General features: G+C 45.3%; 2 protein-coding genes across 3 annotated transcripts; one reads left to right on the top strand and one right to left on the bottom strand.

The window, feature by feature from the left end:
- Nucleotides 1–553: 553 nt before the first annotated feature.
- Nucleotides 554–21133, bottom strand: SKA3 (spindle and kinetochore associated complex subunit 3). Its single transcript, XM_084767231.1, has 9 exons — nucleotides 20904–21133; nucleotides 18230–18291; nucleotides 16932–17097; nucleotides 14790–15201; nucleotides 10930–11048; nucleotides 7146–7231; nucleotides 4893–5087; nucleotides 3256–3380; nucleotides 554–2814 (listed from the first exon to the last, which is right to left on the bottom strand). The coding sequence occupies exons 1-8, from the start codon at nucleotides 21004–21006 to the stop codon at nucleotides 3258–3260; spliced, it is 1266 nt and encodes a 421-aa protein (XP_084623357.1). The 5' UTR covers nucleotides 21007–21133; the 3' UTR covers nucleotides 554–2814; nucleotides 3256–3257.
- A 1-nt stretch (nucleotide 21134) lies between these two features.
- MRPL57 (mitochondrial ribosomal protein L57) lies at nucleotides 21135–22191 on the top strand. 2 transcript variants are annotated; one of them, XM_084767233.1, is made up of 2 exons: nucleotides 21135–21218; nucleotides 21442–22191. In XM_084767233.1, exon 2 carries the CDS (start codon nucleotides 21450–21452, stop codon nucleotides 21756–21758), a length of 309 nt encoding a protein of 102 aa, XP_084623359.1. In that variant the 5' UTR covers nucleotides 21135–21218; nucleotides 21442–21449; the 3' UTR covers nucleotides 21759–22191. The 2 variants fall into 2 exon arrangements, with proteins under 2 accessions (XP_084623359.1, XP_084623360.1); XM_084767234.1 differs by having other exon boundaries at nucleotides 21154–21235.
- Nucleotides 22192–25541: the final 3350 nt, after the last annotated feature.

The raw sequence follows: 25541 nt of genomic DNA, 5'->3' as shown, positions 1-25541 counted from the left end.
GTATTTATTATGATTAATCCTGGCCTAGTATCCTTTGAGGACAAAATCATGGATTCTTTTTCCCTCCAAATGAGATTTCTAGGGGCAGTCAGCTAAACCCTAAGAACAATACAAATGAAATTGTATTTATTTATTTTGGGAGAAGGGGAGTGTGGCGGTCAGGAGAATTTTGGGGAGTTGGCTGTTTCCACCTTTGAATCCCATGGATTAAACTCTAGTTGTCATGCTTGGGAGTAGGCACCCTTACCATTGAGCCATTTTGTTATTTTATGTATGTTTGCCTGCATGTATGTATGTGCACCATATGTCTGCATGGTCCTTTCAGAGGTTAGAAGGTGTCAGACCCTCAGAACTGGTTTTACAGACCAGTGGTTGTGAGCCTCCACATGGACACTCTGAATCAAAGAGAACCCTTCTGCAAAAGCAAGTGTTCTCTGTAGCCCTTGTTTTTGAGATGGTCTCAAAAACTCAGATCTGCCTGCCTCCGCTTTCTGTACTGTGATGAAAGGTATGAGAGACCACACCTGGACCAAAGAGCAATTTTAATATTAAACACTGTTAAAAAGTTACTTTTAATAAGCAAAAATCCTTAGCCTGAGAATGTTACAGAGTCATTGCCCTGGAAGTATGCTTGTGGGGATATGCATGATTTGGTTTTTTTGAGACAGAATTCTCTAGCCTTGGCTGTCCTGGAACTCGCTCTGTAGTCTAACTCAGAGATACACCTGCCTCTTTCTCCCTGAATTCTAGGATTAAAGGTGTGCACCACCCACTGCTCAGCTGTTTTTCTGCTTTTGTCCTGGAGCTCACTCTGGACCAGGCTGGCCTGGAACTAATAGCGCTCTGCCTTGCATTAAAGGTGTGGACCACCACTGCCTAACCCAGCCCCCAGACCATGCCTCTGTAAGCACAGAAAGTACACGCCATGGTTCCCAGAGGCCCTGGTGCTGATGGCTGTAGTCAGAGATTGCAATGCTGCTTGGTTGAACCTAGAACTGGGCTATAAGTTCTTAAGTGTAGAGGAGGCAAACAATGTCAGGTGTCAAAGGCTTGAAGACGGGAAACAAGCAGACCAGCCGATGTGTGATACCCAAAGCTGCAAACGGCAGGTGTGGTTAAGCCATCTTACAGGAGAGCAGTCACCTACCCAGGCCTCAGTGAAGATCATGGGTCTCATTTAGAGAACAGTGGGGAAATACTCTGGAAAGACCATGGCTTGTGAAGCTGGAACTAAAGGCGTGGCCATTTTAAGTGACAAGCTACAATAGAGTGCTGAGGGTGAAGCGCAGGGAACATTCAGTACCACCTGAGGGGTGAAGTCACAACAAGCAGAGCTTAAGCCCAAGTCTACTGATGACCTTGAGAAAACCTCTGCTGTCCCCCCTCTCATTTATTTCCCTGTAACATGCAAGGCGTCTCTGTGCCTGCCCTTGTTCTGAATAATGACATGGGGACCCTTTAACCATTAAGCTTCAGGCACCATACCTGGGCAGATACTCCAACCCAACAGTGTGACAATGCTCTAAAACTTTCTTCCAGTTTATACTAGTCTCTTTCCCCGCCTTTGCTAGAACACTCTCCTCACCTTTCTTAAAGTTTATCCATTGTGTTTTATGTGTGCTTGGTGCCCATCAGACGGCGGCACAGATTCCCTGCAGCTGGAGTTACGGATGGTTGTAACTACCACGTGGGTACCTAGAATCAAAACCAGTTCTCTGCAAGGTCGCTGAGCCATCTCTCCTTTTTCAGCAGCTTGATTCAGTAACGTGGACATGGCTACAAGAAGCCATTTGGTGAAAAAGAGCTGAATTTTCAGGGTTGGCAACACCATGAAAGGTGGGTACTTTGAAAATAATTTACGTTACACATGTAACAAGAAGTACAAGCACTTAGAGTTGCCCTGGAATTTTTCTACTTGATTTTTGGTCCGCAATTAGAATACTCTTCATGGCAAACAAAATTTCCTAAAGCTGTCGGGTGTGGTGGCACACACCTTTAATCCTTGAACTTGTGAGGCAGAAGCAGGGGGCGGTCTGTGAGTTCGAGGCCAGCCTGGTCTACATAGTGAGTCAAGGACAGCCAGTGCTACACAGCAAAACCCTGTATTGGGGGGGGGGGCGCGCGCAGGGATTCCTAAAGCTAGTAAGCCCACGAAGCACCTTATGGTATTTGCCAATTATTTCTCAATATTTTAGCTCGTCGCTACAGAATCCCAGCTCCTCATTCCCTGCCTGGCTGCAGTGCAAAGCTCTCCCAGCAGCTCTATCATCAACTTAGAGAATTACTTTTTTTCTTTTCTTTTTTTGGGTTTTAAGACAGGGTTTCTCTGTGTAGTCTTGGCTGTCCTGTCTTACTTTGTAGACCAGGCTGGCCTCGAACTCAGAGATCCATCTGTCTGTGCCCCCAGAGTGCTGGGATTAAAGGCGTGCGCCAACCCCCCCTGCCACGGCGTGGAGAATTACTTTATAGTTTTTGGATCATAAGTATTTTGGGGTCCAAGGACATTAGACAGTTCTAGAATCAAGATGGCCCTGGCTCAAGATCAGAATCTTCTGGATAGAATGAGGTTCAGGATCTGTTGAGTGGCCACACTGGAGATGGAAGCAGGAGGGGCCAACATTGGTGGGTCGCAAACATAAGAATGAAATAAAAGAGTGAAAGGCGGGAGAAAAGACTGATAGCAGTGAGCGCTCCTTCCAACTCTACTGGTCTCTCTAAAATTCTGAATAGAAAACTTGAGAACTTCAGTCCGGCTGGCTTTATTATTTTTTTTTTTTCCCAGCTTCTGTATTGGATGTATCCACACTAGAATTCCTACAAGCAAACAAAATCAAGTAGGGACAATTAAAGAGACATAAGAACAGAAGGCAACATTGTAGCAAAATACTTTATACTTAAACATACAAACTATAAATAAAACCTAAAAAAAAAAAAAAGTCTGTGTGGTGGCATAAGCCAGTGCAGGTAGGCAAAACTTTGTGATTTGAGGCCAGCCTTGTCTATGGAGCAAATTCCAGGCCAGCTAAGATCCTGTCTCAATAATCAATAATAAAAACTAAATTAAAAATGGGGGCTGGTAGTAGACTCACTATCACACATACATACTTGTAATTTGGGAGTGTGAGATTCAAGGGCCAACTGAATGTGTAGGTGGAGCCAGGCTGTTAACCTAAACTAGGAACCGCACTACCATTCTCACCCCATTTTCAAATGCTCAGGTAACACAGGTCGTTAGGTATGTGGTGTCTTACTTACTGTCACCAGTTTTCCTTGTTGGCAGCACTTCGGGTGTTCTGCCCCTCATACTTGAGGAAGCCTCTCCTGGGTGGCATTGCTTTAACCTCTGTGGGAGAAGCTAGGTTTGGATTGTGCTTTAACATCTAAAACAAAAACAAATTTCTTTTTATTAGGTCACATTAATGATAAATCTGGAAGGTGTTATAAACATTCAGGAGAAGCCATGAACAATTTAAAGATAAGTTACTTAAAATACCTTAAAAAATCAGGATATAAACATACATGTCCATATAAACACTGAAGAGGAAGACTAAAGTGAGCAAGTGAGCATCCTGCGGTGGTGGGGAGAGGCCCACAGGCTCCCTCTCCTTGAGTCTCTAGGTACAATTAATGAGGAGCGTGAGATGTTGTCTTCAACAAACCCCACTCATGCGCCTATAAACAGCCCCAGTGACATTCCCGGGGAATGAACACAGAAGCAGAGGGCCCAGCTGGGAAGGGAAAGGGGAGCCAAGGGAGCAGGACAAGAGAAGGTGATGGGTGTTTGTGTCTGTGACCATGAACAAAATAGGCTACGTATGTGTATGACAAAGTCATCATGAAAAACCCATTACTATATATATTTAACAGTAAAAGAAAAAACTAGAAGCCTCACACTGAATGTAAGGTGTCCTCAGGAATGGGCATGTAATAAAATGGTAGGGCACTAAGTCCCAGTGTTTTACACCAGCACTGTAATAAAAGCAAACAACTAAACAGACAAAGGTGCCTTCCTTTCACACAGGAGAACCTATAACAGGAAACAGTAACCCTCCATAAGAGGACAGGTGGTCCTTCCTCACCCAGTTTGTCTTCTAAGAAAGCAAGCAGCAGGAGGGCACTGGAGACAGCCTAGCAGTTTAGAGCACGCTCCATTCTTACATAGGACCAGAGTTCGGTTCCCAGCTCCCACTTTGGGCAGCTCACAACTGCCTGTAACTCTAGATCTGATGCCCCCTTCTGACTACTCTGGCACCTGCATTCGTAGGTACACACACTTCTACACGCACGCACATGCTCACGCACTATGTACATAATTAAAAATAAAATAAATTAAAAAAAAAAGACAATTTAACAGATCCTTTGTTGGTCTTTCAGGGTGAGTTAGTTCTGGCATTTGGGTATTTCCAGAGTTTACCATCCTTGTGGCTCTAGAACAGTCTCTCAGGAATTCTCTCCCCCTATGTAACCTGGATTAGCGGCATAGTCAGAACACTAGTCATCTAGTAGGTTATACTAGTTGGTGATGTCATAATACAGTCAGCTATTTTAACACACATGTGCCCCCAAACTGACAGTTTGAAAAATGTGGACAGGCAGTATCAATGATACCCTGCTATGGAGAATACAGGAAAAATGACATTTTCACTTCCAATGGAACAATAGCCAATGTGGTAACCACAGATAAAAGCTAAGAGGAACAATACACTGTAGGATGCAAACTACAATAGAGTACCTCATGCCGTAATGTCGATAAAACCAAGTTAGGAATTGGTGTTTGGTTCAGGAAAGCCTAAAGGTTTTTCTCAATACCCAAAGTCCCACATTGACATAGTAGCTCTCTAGCACAAATGTATAATTTTGAAAACATTAGAAAAAATAGCCTGGAAAATAACCTGGAGAATATCTTCTGGAATTGCAGTGACTTCTGGAGGACTGGGTGTTCTGAGATTTTCACAAGACGTAATTGTAGGAGAAGGGGGGTCTACAAAATTCTTATAGCATTCATCTGAATTTAAAATCAATGGCGCACAGTCTTCCAAATCACTCATTGAACTATTTGGCTTTGATAACGGATAATTTTTATATACCTACAAAATAAAAATAAATCATTGAATTATGTAAACAAATAATGATGTTGTAAGTGTATTTTTTACTCACTTAGTTCTGTTGGCATCTACTAGGGCAGGCCTGAATGATCCCACTTTCCTGACCGAGTTCTACACAAATCAAGAAAGTGGTATATAGAAGACAAAGTACTCCAGCACTTGCGAGGCAGAGGCAGGTGGATCTCTGTAAGTTCAAGGCCAGCCTGGTCTACAAAGTGAGTCTAGGACAGCCAGGGCTACACAGAGAAACCCTGTCTTGAAAAAAAGGAGGAGGAGGAGGAGGAGGAGGAGGAGGAGGAGGAGAAGTACTACTTTCACTACTAACACAGTCTTATTGGGAGAACCCAACCGAACAGCGGCTGAGCTCCAGATCTGACCAGATCCCCCACCCATCTCAGGCAGCACAAAGCAGCCAGTTGAGAGCTGAAGTGGGCACTGGGTGGCAGCGTCCGAGGCCCAAGGCGGAAGATTAGAGCTTTTAACTTAATGAAACTGTACCAAAGCTGTATGGCTATCTGCAGGACTGCAGACATCAGGTGCTAAGGGTAGAGTGGAGAGCAAAAGGGGGAGAGGCTGGCCTGCCAGCTATGAGAGCAAGCTCAGAGGAACATGTTTATAGTGTCTGTACTGCAGGCCACTCCCACATCCAGAGAGGCTCAGCATACACTGACCTCGCGCTGTCTTAAGTTAGTAAAGAGCGTGCTTAGCAATAGCACACCGACAGGTGCCTTCCACAGGAATAGAAACATAACAAGTGGTGCGGTGGTGCATGCAGGAGATGAGATCACAGTCAATTCTCAGCTACAAAGCAAGGTCCGAAGCCACCCTGAGCTACATGAGGCCCTTTCTCTCTCTCTGTCGCTCTGGAAAAAAGTTTATTATTTATACTGTATTCTGCCCGCATGTGCACCTGCTAGCCACAGGAAGGCACTGGATCTTATTACAGATGGCTGTGAGCCACCATGTGGTGGTTGCTGGGAATTGAACGCAGGTCCTCTGGAAGAGCAGCTGGTGCTCTTAACCTCTGAGCCCTCTCTCCAGCTTGAGGCCTTTTCTCTTAAACAACAACAACAACAACAACAACAACAATAACACACACACACACACACACACACATCACCAAAAGATGTAAACGAACTGAAGATAGCAAGTACCTGCAGGCAGCCAACTGTTAACAAGGCAGTCTGCAGCGGCACCGTCCAGTATGACTAGCCACAGCTCAGTCACACCAAGGCACGTTTCATGTGCTTAAAAACTGAATGGGGGCTGCCATACTGAACGCTAAAGACAATTCACCTGACTCATGAGTAAGGTTTTGGTTTTGCTAAATAACTTAACAAGGATAATTGAAAAATGGGGGAGAGGGAGACATTAAGTTACTTAAAAATCTGTCACCTAGAGAGAAACAGTTTTATCTATTTCTATTCATTCTTTATTCTTAACAATATGTGTGTGTGTGTGTGGTGGGTGTGGTAGCCCACACCTTAATGCCAGAGGCAGGCAGATCGCTGTGAGTTCAAGGCCAGCCTAGTCTACAAAGTGAGTCCAGGACAGCCAAGGCTACACAGAGAGACCCTGTCTCCAAAAACAAAAACAAAAACAAAAAAACCCAAAAACCCAAAAACCAAACAAACAAAAAATGTGTGTGTATAATCATTTATCTTCAAGAATGTCACATTTCTTGAACACATTCTTTTTGCTTGATCCCTCTGATATCTGGACTATGACACGACACAGGGCCTCAGCTCTTGGATATGCTCGCTGCACTCATCCTGCTGCTCTCACGAGCTAGTACACTGGGTCCTGTGGTTACATACCCCTTTCTATGCTGTTGTCTCTGTCTCAATTTGCCTTAAGCAAACTTTGACATATGAAACAATTCATGGTTCCTGATCTGTGGTGCTAAACTACCTCCCAGAATGCACTGCACATACATCCCTAAGAGCTGCACTGGCCCAACTTGTTAGAACCACTGAATGCAGAAGTAATGTCTCAGTTATAAGGACAAGATTAGAGCCTTTAACTTTTGTGGCACTTTACCAGATCTGTACTGCCCACTGTAGAAGGGATTTTCAAACCAGGGGTGCAGAATGTAGGTGGCAGTGGGGAACCTGTGTAGTCAGCATCTAGAAGACATAAATTAGGCATACAAATTAAGTTGAAGTAGGTATTCCAAGTTTAAATTTAAAAAAGTTAAATTACATATGTGTGTGTATATCTATGTGTGTGCACATGAGTGCAGGTACCAAAGCAGTCAGACATCCCTGGAGCTGGAGTTAGGGTGGCTGTGAGCATCTGCTGTGGTTGCTGGGAATTGAATTTGGGTCCAACAAAAGACTCCTCTAGTAATAAGTGCTCCTAACCACTGAACCATCTCTCCAGCCCCAGTATGCCAAATTTTTAAAAGTTAAAAGCATTGTCAGTGTAGCTTGTTTAGTTTATTATTAATGTTTTAAACTCTAAGTATGGTGTGTGGTTTGGCTGGACAAGAAAAAAAAATCAAGCCGGGTGTGGTGGTGCATGCCTTTAATCCCAGCACTCGGGAGCCAGAGGCAGGTGGATCACTGTGAGTTCGAGGACAGCTTGGTCTACAAAGTGAGTCCAGGACTGCCAAGGCTACACAGAGAGACTCTGTCTTGAAAAACCAAAAAAAAAAAAAAAAGAGAGATAACTATAAGTAAGCTATTTAAAGCCATGTATAGGGGCCATAGTACAGCAGGTAAAGTCATTTGTCACATAAAGTTTATGACTGGTGTTCAATGCCCACATGACACAGTGACTCTCAAAAAAGTTTTCCTCTGGCTTCCATACACACTATGGCAATAACATAACACCCATATACAAACATCATACATAATATACACATACACCCAAAATACATAAAAAAATTAAAAACCCTAACATAAAACAAACAAGCAAAGTGTAATGGTCTGGTATAATACACTTCAGTTGGTGGGATGCGTACCTTGAGTGCACGAGCCCCAAGTTCATACCCTCTACTACAGAAAGCTTGGCCTGGCGGCATGCTTGAGAGGTGAGGGAGGAGGGTCAGAAGGGGTGAAGCCAGGCTGAAGAGGCGGCTCAGCAGTTACTGCTCTTGTAGAGGTCCTGGGCTTGGTTTCCAGCACCCACATGGCAGCTTACAATTGACTGTAGCATGAACCACAAGATTCCAGTGCCCTCTTCTGCCCTTTGTGGGCACTTATGCACAGATATACATGCAGCCCAAACACTCATACACACAAGACAGAAATAAGTAAATCTTACCAAAAAAAAAAAAAGGTACTTTAACAGGCCATGGTGGTTCATAGCTATGATCCCAGGACTCAGAGGTTGAAAAAAGAGGACTGCTCAAGTGACTCAAGGTGAGCTGGGCATGGAGAGCACGCCTTTGATCCCAGCACCCGGGAAGCAGAGGCAGGGGGATATCTGTGAGTTCCAGGCCAGCCTGGTCTACAAAGTGAGTCCAGGACTCAAAGTGAAACACCGTCTAAAAATATATATTCTCCTTTATCTTTTTGGGTGAATGAGTGGTATGGCGTGTGATACTCGTGAGTGTGGTATGTGCACAGGGTTGCAGTGACATGCTGTGCAGGCTAGAGGCAAGAGCAAGTGCTCTCCTCAGCTGCTGCTGCTGCTGCTGCTGTTTAGCTTCTCTAGAGTGTAGTCCTGGCTGTCCTGGAACTCTCTTTGTAGACCAGGCTGGCCTCAAACTCAGAGATCCACCTGCCTCTGCCTGGCGTGTACTCCCATTGCCTGGCTTCATGCCTGGGATTTTATGGAAGTTTTGGGGACCCAAACCCAATTCAGTCCTCATGTTTGTGTACCAAGCACTTTATCTGCTGAGCTATACTTTATTGGGAATTGACTTCTGAATATAACTTAAGGGCATGGTCCAATTACATTAAAAAAACCAAAACCAAAACCAAAAAAAAAAAAAAAGAAAAGAAAAAAAAAAAACAATTAGCCAGGCATGGTGGCACTCCCAGCAAGCAGATCTTCGTGAGTTCGAGGCCAGTCTGGTCTACAAAGCAAGTCCAGGACAGCCAAGACTGCACAGAGAAACCCTGTTTAAAAAAACCAAACCAAAAACTTTAAAAGATTTTATTTTATTTATTTTTTTTTTACATATTTGTGCCTATGGAGGTCAGAAAAGGACATTGGAGGCCCTGGAATTGGGGATACTGCAACCCTAATTTCACTTTTTAAAAAAGTAGCATCTTGGGAGCTGGAAAGATACCTCAGTAGTTAAGACACTGGATGCTCTTCCAGAGGACTAGGGTTCAATTCCTAGCACCTGCATGGTAGCTTACAACCATTTGTAACTGCAGTTCTGGGGGATCTGATACCGTCTCCTGGCCTCTGAAAGCAGCAGCTATGCATGTACCTGGTGCACAGACACAGCTGCAGACAGATGCCCACGCGCACTTTAACCAGCATCCCGGCAGCAACGCTTCTGTTGCCGCCTTACCCAGCACTTTCCTTCGATAGTCTAATGAGCCTGTTTTCTTTCTTTATGTCACCACGCCCTACCTTATAGCACTGTAAGCTACCCTGAGTATGAACCAGTTACTTTTTAAGCTCTTTTGTACCAGCAGTGCTTTTTAATAAGATAACTTGATAAAATTACATTTCCCCCTAAAAATAATGCAAAACTTTGGAAAGATAAAGACAGTTTTAAACATTTGTCAATAAGGTGAGAAGAGCTCACAGATTTGCAAAAATTAAAGAATAAGTGTGGGCTGAAGAGACAGCTCAGTGGTTAAGAGCAGCGGCTGCTCTTCCAGAGGACTTCAATTCAGTTCCCAGCACCCACATGGCAGCTCACAGTCACCTCTACGTCTAGGTGCGGGAGTCCTAATGCTTTCTTCCTACCTCCACAGGCACCAGGGACACATGTGGCATACAGACAGACATGCAGGCAAAATACGCTTACACATAAAAAAGATTTCTTAAAAAAAAAAAGTTGAATATATATGGGGTGGTTGGTTCTGAGATAATCTCAAAGTAGCCCAGGCTGGCCTCAAATTTGGCCTTTTCCTCCCTAGTGATGGGATCACAGGTGTGCCTCATCATAGCTATTTAAAGTGAAAATGATTCTGTGCCTGCTCTGCAAGCACGAGGAACTGAGCTCAGAGCTCCAGCACCAACGTACAAAGTCAGGCATGCAACATGTGCTTGTCGCTCTAGTGCTGCAGGGTGCGGTCAGGCACATCCCTGAAGCTCACTGGCTGGCCAGTCAGCCTAGCCAAACCAATAGGCTCCAGATTTAATGAGAGAACCTGTCTCAAAAACTGATGAGAACAATCGAGGGACATGTGCTATTGACCCTCTGGCCTCCACCCAAATCTACATGAACACTTCCAACCAGAGTAGGTTAAAATGTGGAGAAGAAAAACCTGACACACGCTGCACGTAATCAGAAGTAATACTGGAAAGCTGCTGGGGTTGCACAGATGGCTGCTCTGGTGGAGGACCCAGTTCCAGTTCCTAGCACTAGTGCTTACAGCTACCTGTAACTCCAGGTCCAGCAGCTCTAGTGTCTTCTTCTGGACTCTAGGCACACACATGTGGTGCACAGACATACATGAAGGAATCAAACATTCACATGAAATAAAGACAGTTGAAAGAAAAAAAGTGTTAGAAAAATGTATCTCTCTTGAAATCAAGCTCAACCTAAATGGAATGACGCTGAATAAAGCGCAGTACTATAGACTAAGAAGATGCAGAAAAGTACCTAAAGTTAATACTCCAAAACTAGAAAACGCTCTTTTACAAAGATACCTGGAGAGAGTACAAAGGAGAAGCGAAGTTTTAAACTCACCAGCTTTCTCCAGCTGCTGGACTGTGGGCTCAAGGACGGCATAAGAACTGTCAGTGGCCACAGGCCCTGTCTGCATGGCCGGGCCACAGGCCTCTCCACTGTCACCATTCAGGGGGGGGCTGTAAAGTCACAAGGGTTCACATTCAACCTTTGCAGAGAAACTTCATCCCACTATATCACAGTCTGGAATAGTTCATTGTTGGTTTATGAAATAAAGACCGTGGAAGAAATCATTAGAAGAATTAGAAATATATTTGCTACACATGTTTTACTTTAAACATTTAAAGTAGTATACATATTTACTTTAAATATACAAATATATGAAGGCGTGGACGCACAAACACGAAATCCTAGCACTTGAGAGACAATGTGTATGATACCCTGTCTTGATCGTCTTGAAGAGGACTGACGACTTCTACTGGGGAATTTTTTACTCAGCATACAGATGCAGTTAAGTTAGCAGACCCAGTAATAGCGTAGTGTGGTAGGATTTGTTTGTTTTTAATTAGTCTATTTGCTAGAAACAAAATTATTGAAGCCCACTAAGAAGTTGAGAGGGGGCTGGAGAGAGGCTCAGTGGTTAAGAGCACTTGCTGCTCTTCTAGAGGCCCACAGTTCAGTTCCTAACACCACAGGGCGGCTCAGCCTGTAACTGCAGTCCTAGGGCCTCTGACACCCTCCTGTCTAGGTGCCAGACATGAACGAGGTGCACAGACATAAACTCAGACAAAGTAACCAAACACACAAAACTAAATTTAAAAAACCAAAATCCTGTCATTATCTCAGAGTAAAAAGACTGAGCCAGTCATTTTATTAAGACTGACCTGCCCAATTACGGATACACAGGAGAAACACTGCATGCCGCTCAGCTTCTCTAAGGAAATCAATAGCTCGCACTTCACAGGTGGAATTAGTGACTCAAGAAATTGAAAATATGAAGTAGCTGAAAGCTTTCTAAAAGTGGCCTGGAGAGATGGCTCAGTGTCTCCTGCCCTTCCAGAAGACCCCAGTTTAGTTCCTGCATAGACATCAGAGACCATCTTACCACAGTCACAAAGGCTAAGATTAAAACAAAACAAAACAAAAAACAAGAAGTGACACCAGGCAATGGTGGGGCACACTTTTACTCTCAGCACTCAGAAGGCAGAGGCATGGTTTCAGGCCATACAGGACTACACAGACTATGACACAAATAAACAAAAAATCAACAACAACAAAAAAGTAAACACAAAAACCCCATTTTTGCTGTGTGCATGTCAGGAAAGGGGAACATGCTCACTCACTGCTAGTGAAGCACACAGGCGCGGCCACTGTGGAAATCAGTGTGCAGGCTCCACATGAAGCTCAGCCACGCAGTCTTGTGCGTGTACAAAGGAGTCTACATCCTACTACAGAGATGCTGGCTCAGCTACGTTCATCGCTGCGTTAGTCACAATAGCCAGGAAATGGAAGCAGCCTACATGTTCATCAGCTGGTAAGGTTTGAAAATGTGGTGCAGTTACACAATGGAATATTATTCAGCTTATAAGAAAACATTAAATTAGGACATTTGCAGGTAAATGATGGAGCTGTAAACAATTATTCTGAAGGAGGTGACCCAGACTCCAAAGACAAACATTGAATATGCAGAGGGCACACTCTAAAGGCCATGAGGAGAGGCTTTTAAGGACAGCAGATATAATACAGGTGTGTGTGTGTGTGTGTGTGTGTTGGGAAGTAACGGAGTAAGAAGGATTAAGTGGGGCAGGGAATGAGATGAGGGTAGGACTGGAACGCCAACTAACACTAAGGATCTTTACAAAAGTCAGGGAGACCTACTACTGTAGAAGTTTCCTAAAGCATACACGCACACAGGAAAAGCTTAAAAGGAGTTACACTATAGCTAGGAACACTGGCCCATGCCTGAGATACCACAGGCTATCAGACACAACTCCCACTGCCCGGAAAGGAGTTATTTGTCAGGGAAACCCCATAGCCTCCCACACATTACAGACAAGATATACCCACTGGAGTTTCAGAAATAGCCACTTTCTAACTGAAATTATGTCCTGATCCACAAGCCAGAACCCATGCCTGACACTGTTAAGAGGGGACCAGAACCTGTGGCTGGACAGTCTTAGGAGGAGAACCTACCACTATGAACTCTGCTACATGGTTGTAGGTTCACCTGAAGCTTCATGACATCACTATGGCCACAGGTTAGTACGCCCACCACCCTTTCTTTTTGAGGCAGGCTCTCCTCATGCTATCCCTGAACGTCCTGGAACTCGCTATGTAAACCAGGCTGGCCTTGCACTCAGATAGCTGCCTCCTCAGTGTTGGGATTAAAAGCCAGCACTACCACATCCAGCCTGATTATTGCAATCTTTGAATGGGTTTTTTTTGGTTTTGTTTTGTTTTTGGTTCTTTGAGACAGGTCTCTCAATATAGCCCTGGCTGTCCAGGAACTCACTAAGAAGACCAGGCTGGCCTTGAACTCACAGGGATCGGCCTACCTCTGCCTCCCGAGGACATTACAGCTTCTCTTGTATGTGGAGAACGCAGAGGGCACACCCTAAAGGGCCGTGAAGAGCAGCCTTTAAGGACAGCTTCTTTTTGCAGATGGCTGTTCACACAGAGACCCAGTAGTCAACATGGAGAGGATAAAAGACTACAGAGTGGCCGGGCGGTGGTGGCGCTCGCCTTTAATCCCAGTACTCGGGAGGCAGAGGCAGGGGGATTGCTGTGAGTTTGAGGTCAGTCTGGTTTCCAAAGCGAGTCCAGGACAGCCAAGGCTACACAGAGAGACCCTGTCTCAGGAAAAACAAACAAACAAACAAACAAACAAACAAGACTGCAGAGTGCTCAGCTCTAAATGGGGAATCATCCTAAGACTCAGGGCCATCTTGGAAGAGGCAGTGGAGGACTCCATTAAAACAGTGCTTTCCTGGCACAACAGGGCAGTTGCACATATGAACTGTTTTGACAGAATACACATAGGCAAACTACACAAATCCCAACGTGGAGGAGGAAAGAGGTTTCAAAGTCCCTCAGCAGAGGAGCTACAGGCCATGATTATCTGCTGAGAGAGGGGTGGTCCCAGGCAGGTAGACGATGGTCCAGCAGTATATGGGCAGCACAAATCAGACTCCACGGGTTATTTAAAAAAAGAAAGAAAACAGAAAAAGGGCACGAATTGGGGGATGGCAGTGCTAGGTGAATTAGAGGGAATATAAATTTAAAAAAAAAAACTGTTAGGCTAGGTGTGGTGGCGCACGTCTTTAATCCCAGCACTGGGGAGGCAGAGGCAAGTGGATTGATGTGAGTTCGAGGCCAGCCTGGTCTACAAAGTGAGTCCAGGACAGCCAAGGCTACAGAGAAACTCTGTCTTGAAAAAACCAAAAACAAATAAAATTTAAAAACTATATAAAGTGTTCAAAGAATTAACAAAAATATTTTCAAGCGACTGGAGAGATGGCTCAGTAGTTAACATCACACACTGCTCTTCTAAGACCTGAGTGGTCCCCAGCACCCCCATCAGGCAGCTCACAACTGCCTGCACCTCCAGTTCCAAGGGGATCCAACTGCTCTGACCTCTGAGGGCACTTGCACTCACAAGCACACCCCCCACACCATGAAATTAAAAACAAATCTTCAGGACTGGAGAGATGGCTCAGTGGGTAAGAGCACTGCTTGCTCTTCAGGAGGTCCTGAGTTCAATTCCCAGCAACCACACGGTGGCTCACAGCCATCTATAAAGACATCTGACGCCCCCTTCTGGTGTGCAGGTACACATGCAGGCAGAGCACTATATGTATAATAATAAATAAATCTTTAAAAAAAAAATCCTAAAAAAAAACAAACCACCTCAAGTTGCTTACCTTTTAATGTTCTTCATGTTTTGAAGTCCAATTGTATAATCTTCGTTTAAACACATAGTATATTCAGATATACCAAAGTGCTCTAATTTAGGGGTTACACACTCAAAATCATCCATCTTTATGGCACATCTGGGAGTCTTTAGCACTTTAACAGAAGGTTCTTTGGCAGGAGGGCTTTCAGATACACACTCTTCTTTAAGGCTGGGAGCTGGCCGGGGAGGCTTTGCTGGGACTTGGGAGACCATGTACCGCTCAAGTCCAAAATCTGAAAGCTGTGGGCTGCGCAGAGGCTTCTCAGAAACACAACTGCTCGGAATACATGGGTCAGACAGGCCATCCCCCACGCCGGGCTCTTGAACATCTTTACACACAGCCAACTCCGGGGTGGACTCACTCCCTTCGTGCTCACACACTGGGGCAAGAGTCAAAGAGGTAAATTCTGGTTAAACATCAAGACTGAAGACTTCTTGATTATGGTGGCTCACAACCATCTCTAATACAATCTGATGTCCTCTTCGGCAGATAAAGCATTCATATACAATAAATAAAATAAATAAATAAATCTTAAGAAAAAGCAACACAGAATAGTGTACTGAAATGTCCACGTCAGGGAAATATTGATGCACTGAAGCCTCATTTCACAGTCTCTCCTGCAGCCCCGACATCTTACTCACTCGTATTCTATCTAGACACTTTTGAGAAATGAAACTGTTTTAAAAAAACAACACCCACAAACAAAATCATTTTCATTCTTCTTCAACGTGATTTATTAATCAGGCTTTTTTTTTTTTTGAGACAGGGTTTCTCTGTGTAGCCTTGGCTGTCCTGGACTCACTTTGTAGACCAGGCTGGCCTCGAACTCACAGCAATCCGCCTGCTTCCGCCTCCTGAGTGCTAGGATTAAAGGTGTGCGCCATCACGCCAAGCTCTTAGGCTTAGTGTTTTCTGGAAGCATTATTAGTATAAAATTAGTGTATAATCAAGTCCTCTAGATTTAACACAAACTGTAACAATATGATTTAAAATTTTTAATTTTGTAAAAAATTTTAATTACATTGTGTGTGCACGCTGTGCATGTACATGTCACAGTGTACATGTGATGATGTCTATTTTCTCCTTGTGGATTCTAGAAATCAAACGCAGCCTGTCAGGTTTGGTGACAAGTGCCTTTACCCAGAGCCATCTTCCCAGTCATAGACTTTATTTTTAAATGCCCAAGCATAGAAGGAGAGGAGGAGGAGAGGAGAAAAGCAAATTATATTATACATTTTTTAACTTCAAAAGTAAACTGAATCTAGTACATCATGTTGACTAACATACTTACCACACATATGTACATGTTGGACTTCATTTTCTGACATACAAAGATTATCTTCATAAAAGAGCAAGTTACTGAGGCATATTAAAGCCAGCCACTCAGAGGTATGGGCGGAATGGCAGCAGCAGCAGTTAGCACGGCAGCTACAAACCAGCTGGCCTCCAAAGAGCTACACTGTGCTCAGCTCTACCTGGCCTTCTGTACCCTCACGATGTAGATATATTAAATCCCCACCGCACACCGAGGAAAAAGGTCAGTATTTAGGCTCCGAGCAGTAACAACGTTTGAGCGGCTGACCTTCCTCAGGCCCCTCGGATTACAGGCACACACCCATTGCTTTACTAAGCCACCACAGCACAGTAGCTAAAATCCCCCCTTCTGCTTTTTTTAGAAACAAGTTTTTAACTTAAAAGTATCTTATCAACTTATATAGCTCAAGCATCTTATTCTGCAGAAGAAGAATCTGAATATGAAAGAAATCAAAGAGTACCTGGTGGCTCTCAGCTACTTACTGGCAGAGCTAATCAGGCATGCTTTGCTACCTTGCCAGGTGGCTTTACCCGCACTTTCTCATTTTAAACAGCTCAAAGAACACGTCCCTCCAGCCCCGGGCCAGGTCTCACCTAACACTATGGGAAGGAGAACAAGGCAAGTTTTCTTTCCTGCTGCCAAGCCTTGCTGCTGCTGTTCAAGGTTAGCACTGCCGCACAGAGTGCTGGGAGCCGAGTGAACGGCAGGCAGGCAGAGCCCCAGGGAGCCTTTCTTCTCTTAACCATTCTGCCTTCTTCCACACTGAGATGCTACAAAACGAAAGTCAATCAAACCTGCATCTTCCTTGTCACGTGTTTGATATCCATACTTCTGGAAGAACTCTCTTAGTTTTATGATGTCTGTTGAATTTTTTTTCATCAGTACTTTTGTTGCCTTTATGAAACGTGTGCTCTCTTGACTTTCCAATCTTGCTTTATCAAGAAGACTGTTTACATCATCCTTTTAGGAGGAAAGCAAATACATTACACATTTTCTAACCTTCAAGTTTACTTTGTGATGGTTATTTTTTTATTTTTATTTTTTGGTTTTTCGAGACAGGGTTTCTCTGTGTAGCCTTGGCTGTCCTAGATTCATTTTGTAGACCAGGCTGGCCTCGAACTCACAGCGATCCGCCTGCCTCTGCCTCCCGAGTGCTGGGATTAAAGGCGTGTGCCACCACGCCCGGCTTGTTTGGGTTTTTTTGTTTTGTTTTGTTTTTTGAGACAGGGTTTCTCTATGTATCCTAGGCTGTCCTGGACTCACTTTGTAGACCAGGCTGGCCTCGAACTCACAGCGATCCGCCTGCCTCTGCCTCCCGAGTGCTGGGATTAAAGGCGTGTGCCACCACACCCGGCGTGATGGTTATTATTATTATGTTTAAGTTTAAACTTACTATGCTTGAGAGACCAAAAAGCAAAAATTCTTCTAATATGGAAGCCCCTAGCTTTACAAGCTGTGTCCTGGTAGCCCACTTCTCTTTTCCCTAGACATTGAAGACTGTTTTCTTTTTTTTTAAAGATTTATTTATTACATATAGTATTCTGCCTGCATGTATGCCAGCATGCCACAAGAGGGCACCAGATCACATTATAGATGGTTGTGAGCCACCATGTGGTTGCTGGGAGTTGAATTCTGGACCTCTGGAAGAGCAGACAGTGCCCTTAACCACTGAGCCAGCTCTCTGAAGACTATTCTTAAAGATGATTGATCCTGTAAAATTTGCTATTCTTGCAAGACAGTAGTTCACAAGGCTAATTGCTGTTTTTGCTTTTGTAATCAGCTTGCTCACTGCTCAAAAAGATTGACTAGGACAACTGTAAGGCACACGTTAAAATAAGGCCTGCCTACACACAAGCACAATACATGTAACCCTGTGGTTTTTGCCTTCATAAGCCCTGGGCTGATGTGGCTACATGCTTATCTTGAAAGCATTCTCAGGTGCAATCCAGGTACAGTATTTAAATAACAACCTCTTCTGATGAACATCTTAGTCGCTATCAGACTGGTGATCCCTGAATGACCCCAGACCCATAGTAACTTAAGCTAGAGAAAACTACCCACATAGAAAAATGGTTAAGTTAATAAATAGTACCTTCAGAGTCTGGACTTCTGAATGAAGGTCATACAAAATTCTCATCGGAGAATCCTCAAAATCTTCAAGGAAGGAAAAAAGTCCAATAAACATGAGGAAAACAAACAAACAAAAAATTAATGTAATTTCTTAGACATAAGAATCCTGCTGGGGGGCTGGAGAGATAGCTCAGAGGTTAGGAGCACTGGCTGTTCTTCCAAAGGTCCTGAGTTCAATTCCCAGCAACCACATGGTGGCTCACAACCATCTATAGCGTGATCTGGTGCCTTCTTCTGTCTGCTGGCTCATATGCAGGCACAATACTGTATAAATAATAAATAAATCTTTAAAAAAAATCCTGCTAGGTAATGGTACACACCTTTAATCCCAGCACTCAGGAGGCAGAGGTAGGTGGGTCTCTAAGTTCCAGGACAGCCAGGGATACACAGAGAAACTCTGTCTTGAAAAAACAAAGTTAAGATAATAATAAAAGCCTTCAGTGAATTATAGCACACATAACGTACATAAATCCAGGCACAGTGGACCATGCCTTTGACATAGAACTGAGAGGCGAAGGCAGATGGATCTGTGTGGGTTCAAGGCTAGACTAGACTCTGATCAACACAGCAAGAGCTACACAGTGGTACCCTAACAGAAACCTAGAAACATACAAACACAATGCACAGCAACGGCTACAGTGGAATAAGACGCTACAGTGTGGATAAAAGTGAGATTGATGCTAAAGGACTATATATATTATTGGGTTCTGCTTACAGAAAGCCGGAAGAGCCAGGTCCACTCACACAGAAAAGAGACACAAGGGTGCTTAAGGCCAGGATGCTGGACGGTGACAGGATTATGGGGAAAACCTGTTTAACTGACATGAGAGCTATTCTCTTTTTTAATGAATCAGAGTTTGGGTTTACTGGAGTTAAGAGAGAAAACACTAAGCCTACCCCTGTCTGCTAACCTAGGCCTAGTCCTAGTCCTAGAACCTTCTAGGCTCCATACTATCTAACCCAGGCCTAGAATGTTTCCAGCCTCTGAGACTTACTGCTTGATAAGCTCACCCTTCCTTGTTCTTTCTGAGCTCTGGGCTGGTTCAACTCAGCTGTTCTGGCTCAAACTCCTCTCCCAGCTGTGCTGAAACACTGTGACCAAAAACAAAGGGGAAGGAAAGGGTTTATTCTGCCTACACTTCCACAGCACTGTTCATTATCGAAAGAAGTCAGGGGAGGAACTGAAACAGGGCAGGGGCCTGAAGGCAGGACCTGATGCAGAGGCCATGGGGTGGGGGTGGGGGGTGCTGCTTACTGGCCTGCTCAGCCTGTACTTATGGAACCAATGATGACCAGCCGGGGGGGAGGGGGGGCACCACACACATCAATCATTAAGAAAATGCTCCACAGGAAGCTTGTCTACAGCCCAGTCTTTTTTCTTTCTTTTTTAAAAATTTATTTATTAATTCATTCATATTACATCTCAATTGTTATCCCATCCCTTGTATCCTCCCATTCCTCCCTCCCTCCCATTTTCCCCTTACTCCTCTCCCCTATGGCTGTGACTGAGGGGAACCTCCTCCCACTGTATATGCTCATAGGGTATCAAGTCTCTTCTTGGTAGCCTGCTATCCTTCCTCTGAATGCCACCAGGCCTCCCCATCCAGGGGACGTGGTCAAATATGAGGCACCAAAGTTCATGTGAAAGTCAGACCCCACTCTCCATTCATCCTACAGCCCAGTCTCTGGAGGCATTTTCTCAAGTGAGGCTCCCCTCTCTCAGAACTCCAGCCTGTGTCAAGTTAACATAAAATTAGCCAGCACAGTTATTAAAAGTGAAACACTGCTGGCAATCTTCCCTTTAAAAAAAATTTTTTTTTTGTTTAAAAAAAAAACCAAATGAAATTTGTGCAGAAGTAATGTTTTGGTAATATAGAACAGTAAACACTTTGTGAAAAGCATTTTTTTTTTTTTCCTTTTCCCAAGACAGGGTAACTGTGTAGCTTTGGGTGTCCTGGACTCACTTTATAGAACAGGCTGACCTTGAACTGAGAGATTCACCTGCTTCTGCCTCTCAGAGTGCTGAGATCAAAGGCTTGTGCCACCACGCCAGGCTTGCAGGGTACAACAGTTAAGATACAATACAATTATGACATTTTAAGAAAATAATCTCAGAATCTGAACTAGTTTTGCATCTTTTCTTTTTCTTTCTTTCTTTCTTTCTTTTTTTTTTTTGGATAGGATCTCACCATGATAGCCCAGCTATCAGGGACTCCCTACGGAGACCAGCTGATCTGAAACTCACAAAAAAATCTGCCTGCTTCTGCCTCTTTGAGTGCTGGGATTCAGGGCCTGTGCCACTCCTTGACCTGCAACTAACAAACAGCGCAGTGCTGAGTATTTGTACTGGAAATACCAGCGTTACTGGAGAAAAAAATGCAGGTGCGTGTGCTGCAGCAGGGACCCATTTAAAGCGAGACAAAAATCACTTCGCACATACAGAGAACAGCGCCTTAGTGCATTTTCAAACAGACGAAGGTGGTGGATGTTGTTAACAAGCACCCAACACACAACACAGCTCGCCTCTGCCCCACGGGCCGCCGTCGCCTGAGAACCTGTCAGTGCCGCCTTCATCATGGCTCAGCTATGCCTGCCCTAGCGGGTGCCGCCGCCCACCGAGAACCGTGCCCGCTCACCGCTGTCCTCGCCATCCAGCGCTCGCAGCAGCCGTGCCGTCTCGCCGTCCAGCACGGTGGCCAGACCCCGCAGCTTACAGTGGAAACTCTGGATAGGGTTCATGCTGAGGGTGGCCGAGCGGACCGTCAACCTCCCGCTCCCCTCCAACGCGCCACTCTTTTGAATCCCAGCACGGCGTCCACGTCGCCCGCTCCGCGCAGGCGCAGAAGAAGACTTCTCTCGCGACAGCGGAAGTCTCGCACCAAAGCCCCGGAAGGAGAGTGCGCCGCCAGGTCGGCCCGTGTACGCCGGACTCTGAGTTGTTCGCGTCCCCGGTGAGTTCGTGGGCCAGGTGGGTTCTCCGGGAGGCCCACGGTTCCCTGCTGTGTAGTCGGTCCCGGGCTCCCCCACTTCCAGTGAGGGGCAGAGCGAGCTCTGACATCGGCCCGGTAGCTGCCGGGCAGGGATTGCGCGGGACGTCGGGGGCGCGTGCACGCCCGCTGCTCGCGTCCAGTCTCCGGTCTCAGCGACCGCGGTTTCCTTGTCCCTTTTCCCCAGGCGGCACCATGATCCTCACCGCTGCCCTCCTCCGCGGCCGCATTCCGGGCAGGCAGTGGATCGGGAAGCACCGTCGGCCGCGGACCGTGTCTTTCCAAGCGAAGCAGAACATGCTCCGCCGCCTGGAGGTGGAGGCGGAGAACCAGTACTGGCTGAGCATGCCCTACATGACGGCGGAGCAGGAGTTCGGCCACGCCGCGGAGCGCAGGGCCCAGGCTTTTGAGGCCATCAAGGCGGCCGCCACTTCCAAGTTCCCCAAGCACAGATACGTTGCAGACCAGCTGGACCATCTCAATATCTCGAAGAAATGGTCTTAACCCGGACCGCTCACCCTACAAGGTTATAGATACCAGACTGTGTTGGCCTTACTTGGTCCTGGAGCTGAAAAAAAAATGTATCTATGTAACAATGTGGCCGCTTCGACCAGTATCTTATTAAATCCGACGTGATTAATAGTTGTTTCGTAAGAAATATTTGGGACTCTACCTAGGCATTTGACTCACGCCTGTAATCCCAGCCCCTCGAGAGGTGGAGGCGGACAAATTTTTGCCCAAGAGAAAGACAATTTGGGGCTCTAACCTTGCTACATAATTGCCGATCTGTTGTCGGTTTTTGTTTTCCTGGCCTCTAACTTGCCTCAACTCTGCATGTCTCCAAGTGCAGGACTTAAGCTTCCTTCCCTTCCGGTAAAATGTTTTATTTATTTATTTTGCCTCACAGGTGCTGGTATTAAAGGCACATGCCACCATACCTTGTGTTTTGTTGTTGTTGGTTCCCCCCCACCCCCCAGACGGTTTCTCTGCTTAACAGAGCCTTGGCTGTCCTGTACTCTGTTTGTAGACCAGGCTGGCCTGGAACTCAGATTCGCCTGCCTCTGCCTTTTGAGTGCTGGGATTAAAGTCAGGTGTGGGCTACAAGGCCATTCTCAAACTGTGGGTCCCGACGCCTGGAGGCTCCGAAGGACCCTTTCACGGGAGTTTCACATTGCTGCACATCAGGTATTTATGTTACAGTTCATAATCCTAGCAAAATAACAGTCATGAAGTAGCAGCGAAAACTATTTTCTGGTTGGGAGTCACCACAACAGGAAGGACTAGGGTCGAAGCATTTAGGAAGGTTGAGAACCACTGCTCTGGATGAAATGTTTAGAGCCTGCCTTTGCTCCCCAGCATAGACAGAGTATGGTGGTGCGTACCTATAATCCTAGCATTCTGGAGGTGGAGGCAGGATCAGAAGTGCAAACTCGTCTTCCTCTGTGTGGCAAGTTTGAGGCCTTCAAGAGATACATGAGACCACTTTAAAAAAAAATTGGTTATATCCCATTTGTAGCCCCTTCCCTCATTCCTAGTCCTCAGAAAGGGGGAGCCCTCCTCCCATATCCTCTGACCTCAGATGCATGGACCATGGTTGGTGTGTCACTCTCTACCCCCTGCCTGGATTTGCTGGCTCCATTGGTCTCCTTGCGGAGCTCCTGTCCCCTCCAGGTCCTTCTATCCCCCAACTCTTCCATAAGACTCCCTGCGTTCCACTCCAAGAGAATTATCTTATGATTTGAATAGTGTGAGTGGACATGTTAAGTAAAGATGTTTATTAGAACTGTTAACAGGGAAATCTGTTTCTCTCTAGACCATGTCTCCTATGTTGCTCATACTGGCCTAGAACTTGTCTATACTTAATGCAATCTTGGGCAGGAGAGATGGCTCAGGTTAAGAGCACTCTGCCCCTCCGAAGGTCCGGAGTTCAATTCCCAGCAACCACATGGTGGCTCACATCCATCTATAATGAGATCTGGTGTCTTCTTGTAGTGGGCAGGCACACGTGTGGGCAGAATACTGTATAAATAATAAATCCAAAAACAAAAACAGTGCAATCTTGTTTTAAACACTCTGAGACAGGTCTTACCATGCTGTTTAGGTGGTTGGTTTGTTTTTTCAAGACAAGGTTTCTCTGTGTAGCCTTGGCTGTCCTGGGCTCACTTTGTAGACTAGGCTGGCCTCGAACTCACAGAAATCCACCTGCCTCTGCCTCCCAAGTGTGCTGTTAGGTTGTTGAACTGGGCTGAACTGAGCCTTCTAACTTGGTCTTTTGAGTAGATGGATCTACAGATGCATAGCAACTTGTGTTTTTTTTTTTTTTTAAATTTAAAGACAGAATCTCACTGTATAGGTATAGTCCTAGCTGGCCTGGAGCTTGATGTGTATACCAGGCTGGCCTCAAACTTAGATGTCCACCTGTCTCCTGAGTGCTAGGAGCAATGGTATATACTACTCCTTTTTAATATTTTATCTTGAGTTGGAGATTTCATAGGAAGTTACCAAAATAAGTACAAATCTATTGTTACTATTACCCAGTTTCCCCTCAGTAGTAACACTTTCTTTTTTTTAAGATGAGGCTGGCTTCAAACTCAGAGATCTGCCTCCTCTGCCTCCTCTGCCTCCCCAAGTGCTGGGACTACAGGTGTGCTGTGCCCAGCTGATAACACTTTTTATTAACCATATCAAAATCTAGATCTGTAGAATTTACCTAGATTATAAAGCTTTTGTTGGTGCTGTTGAATGAATTTAGGTTGTTGCGTGTTATACAAGGGCTCTACCAACTAAGCTCCATACCCTGCCAAACAAGTAGTTTTTCTGCTCGTTCTTATACAAAATGGCCAGGGCACTGCTAATTCAGAGGCTGCATCTCAGGCCTCCATTTCCTAAGTGCTACTTCGTAACCATCATGTTCTCAAAATGTTTTCCTTTGATTACTACCATGACAACTTACCTGCTTTTTGAATAGCTTTTAATTGTTTCTTCCGTATGTGCACTTGTATATGCACAGGCTACTGTGCACACTTAGCTTCCTGGAATCAAACCCAGGACTTCATGTTGGAGGCGACTGCCTTTACCTGAGAACCTGAGCCCAGTAGCTTTAGAGTAACTGCAAGCCCTGTAGGATGTATGTGCTTTGTGAAAGAGACAGTGCCCAGACACTCCTCAAATAGGTAGCGTAACGGTCTAGCATCCAACAAACATCCTTCCATCATTAATGCAGTCTAAGGCAAATTCTTTGTAGGCACCTGGAAGAAGAGTATAAAACGACAAACACTGGCTCCTCTCTCTGGAAGCAGCCCTCTGGCAGGCTGGTCGTTTCACACATTCCACTGCACATGCAAACTGGAGTGCTGAGCGTCAGACCCAAGATGCTCCAGTGCTTTTGTTGCTTCAACAGTGCTGTAGTGAGTGTTCTCCTTGTAAGGGACAACACAAATGCAGCCTCCCGCTACCATAGATTATGCAGCCAGTTTCCCACTTTTGGGGATTGCAGGGGATAAGCCTCACCTGGGAAAAGCATCTTCGGAATCATGGTAAATCCCCTGGCAGATAAGTATATGTAATGAATACTGTTACACAAAATACAACCCTGAAGATAAAAAGAGTCAAAGACTATGAGTGTGGGAAAGATCAAGCTTTGTCACAGGTGGAAGCAGTCTTGGCTGGCTTTACCCTTGGGCACCCCATGAATACCTTGTGACAGGCTGAGGGAGCCATCCTGGGCCTGGAATTCAGGAAGCAGACCTGGGAACCCCACCTGGGCTATTGTTTTTCTAATTGACCCTCAAAGGGGAGAAGGAGACAGGCCTTCCCAAGTGACTCAGGCAGGTGGGGAGGAGAGAACAACAGGTTCAGACCGAGCTTGAGCGCATGTGGAGCAGCGAACAGGCGGGACCAGCACACGGGCCAGAGAGACACCTAAGGACCCCTCCTGTGGAACGGATACCGGAAGGTTCACTCTTTTGTCCCTTTAACCTTTTTTCCTTCTTGTGTAAGCTAGTTGGGTTGTATAATAAAGTTTAATTGTTAAGAAATACAGCCAACACTGTAAGTACTCAGATCCTTGGAAAAGATTTTAATTATGTGTATGCCTAAGTGGTATATGCATAGATAGAGGTTAGATCCCCCAGAGCTGGAATTAGTCACTAATATAGGTGCTGGGAACTGAATTCTGGTTCCCAGGGAGAGCAGTGTGGGCTCCTAACCACCGAGCTGAACTATCTCTCTAACCCCTGGTTAATCTACTTAAAGGGGAAATTTAGGCACCCACCACCAAAGAGAAAT

This window comes from Acomys minous (genome assembly GCF_964271855.1).
Source record: "Acomys minous genome assembly, chromosome: 18".
Taxonomy (NCBI): domain Eukaryota; kingdom Metazoa; phylum Chordata; class Mammalia; order Rodentia; family Muridae; genus Acomys; species Acomys minous.
The sequence above is the reverse complement of the archived record's forward strand: the minus strand, read 5'-3'. Positions and strand labels throughout refer to the sequence as shown.

Coding starts and splice junctions, on each gene's coding strand:
- SKA3 (XM_084767231.1), bottom strand. CDS start 21,006: ATGAACCCTATCCAGAGTTTCCACTGTAAGCTGCGGGGTCTGGCCACC. Junction 17,098..18,229: donor CAGAAGTCCAGACTCTGAAG/GTACTATTTATT, acceptor TCCTCCTAAAAG/GATGATGTAAACAGTCTTCT. Junction 5,088..7,145: donor CAGTGGGCAGTACAGATCTG/GTAAAGTGCCAC, acceptor TTTATTTTGTAG/GTATATAAAAATTATCCGTT.
- MRPL57 (XM_084767233.1), top strand. CDS start 21,450: ATGATCCTCACCGCTGCCCTCCTCCGCGGCCGCATTCCGGGCAGGCAG.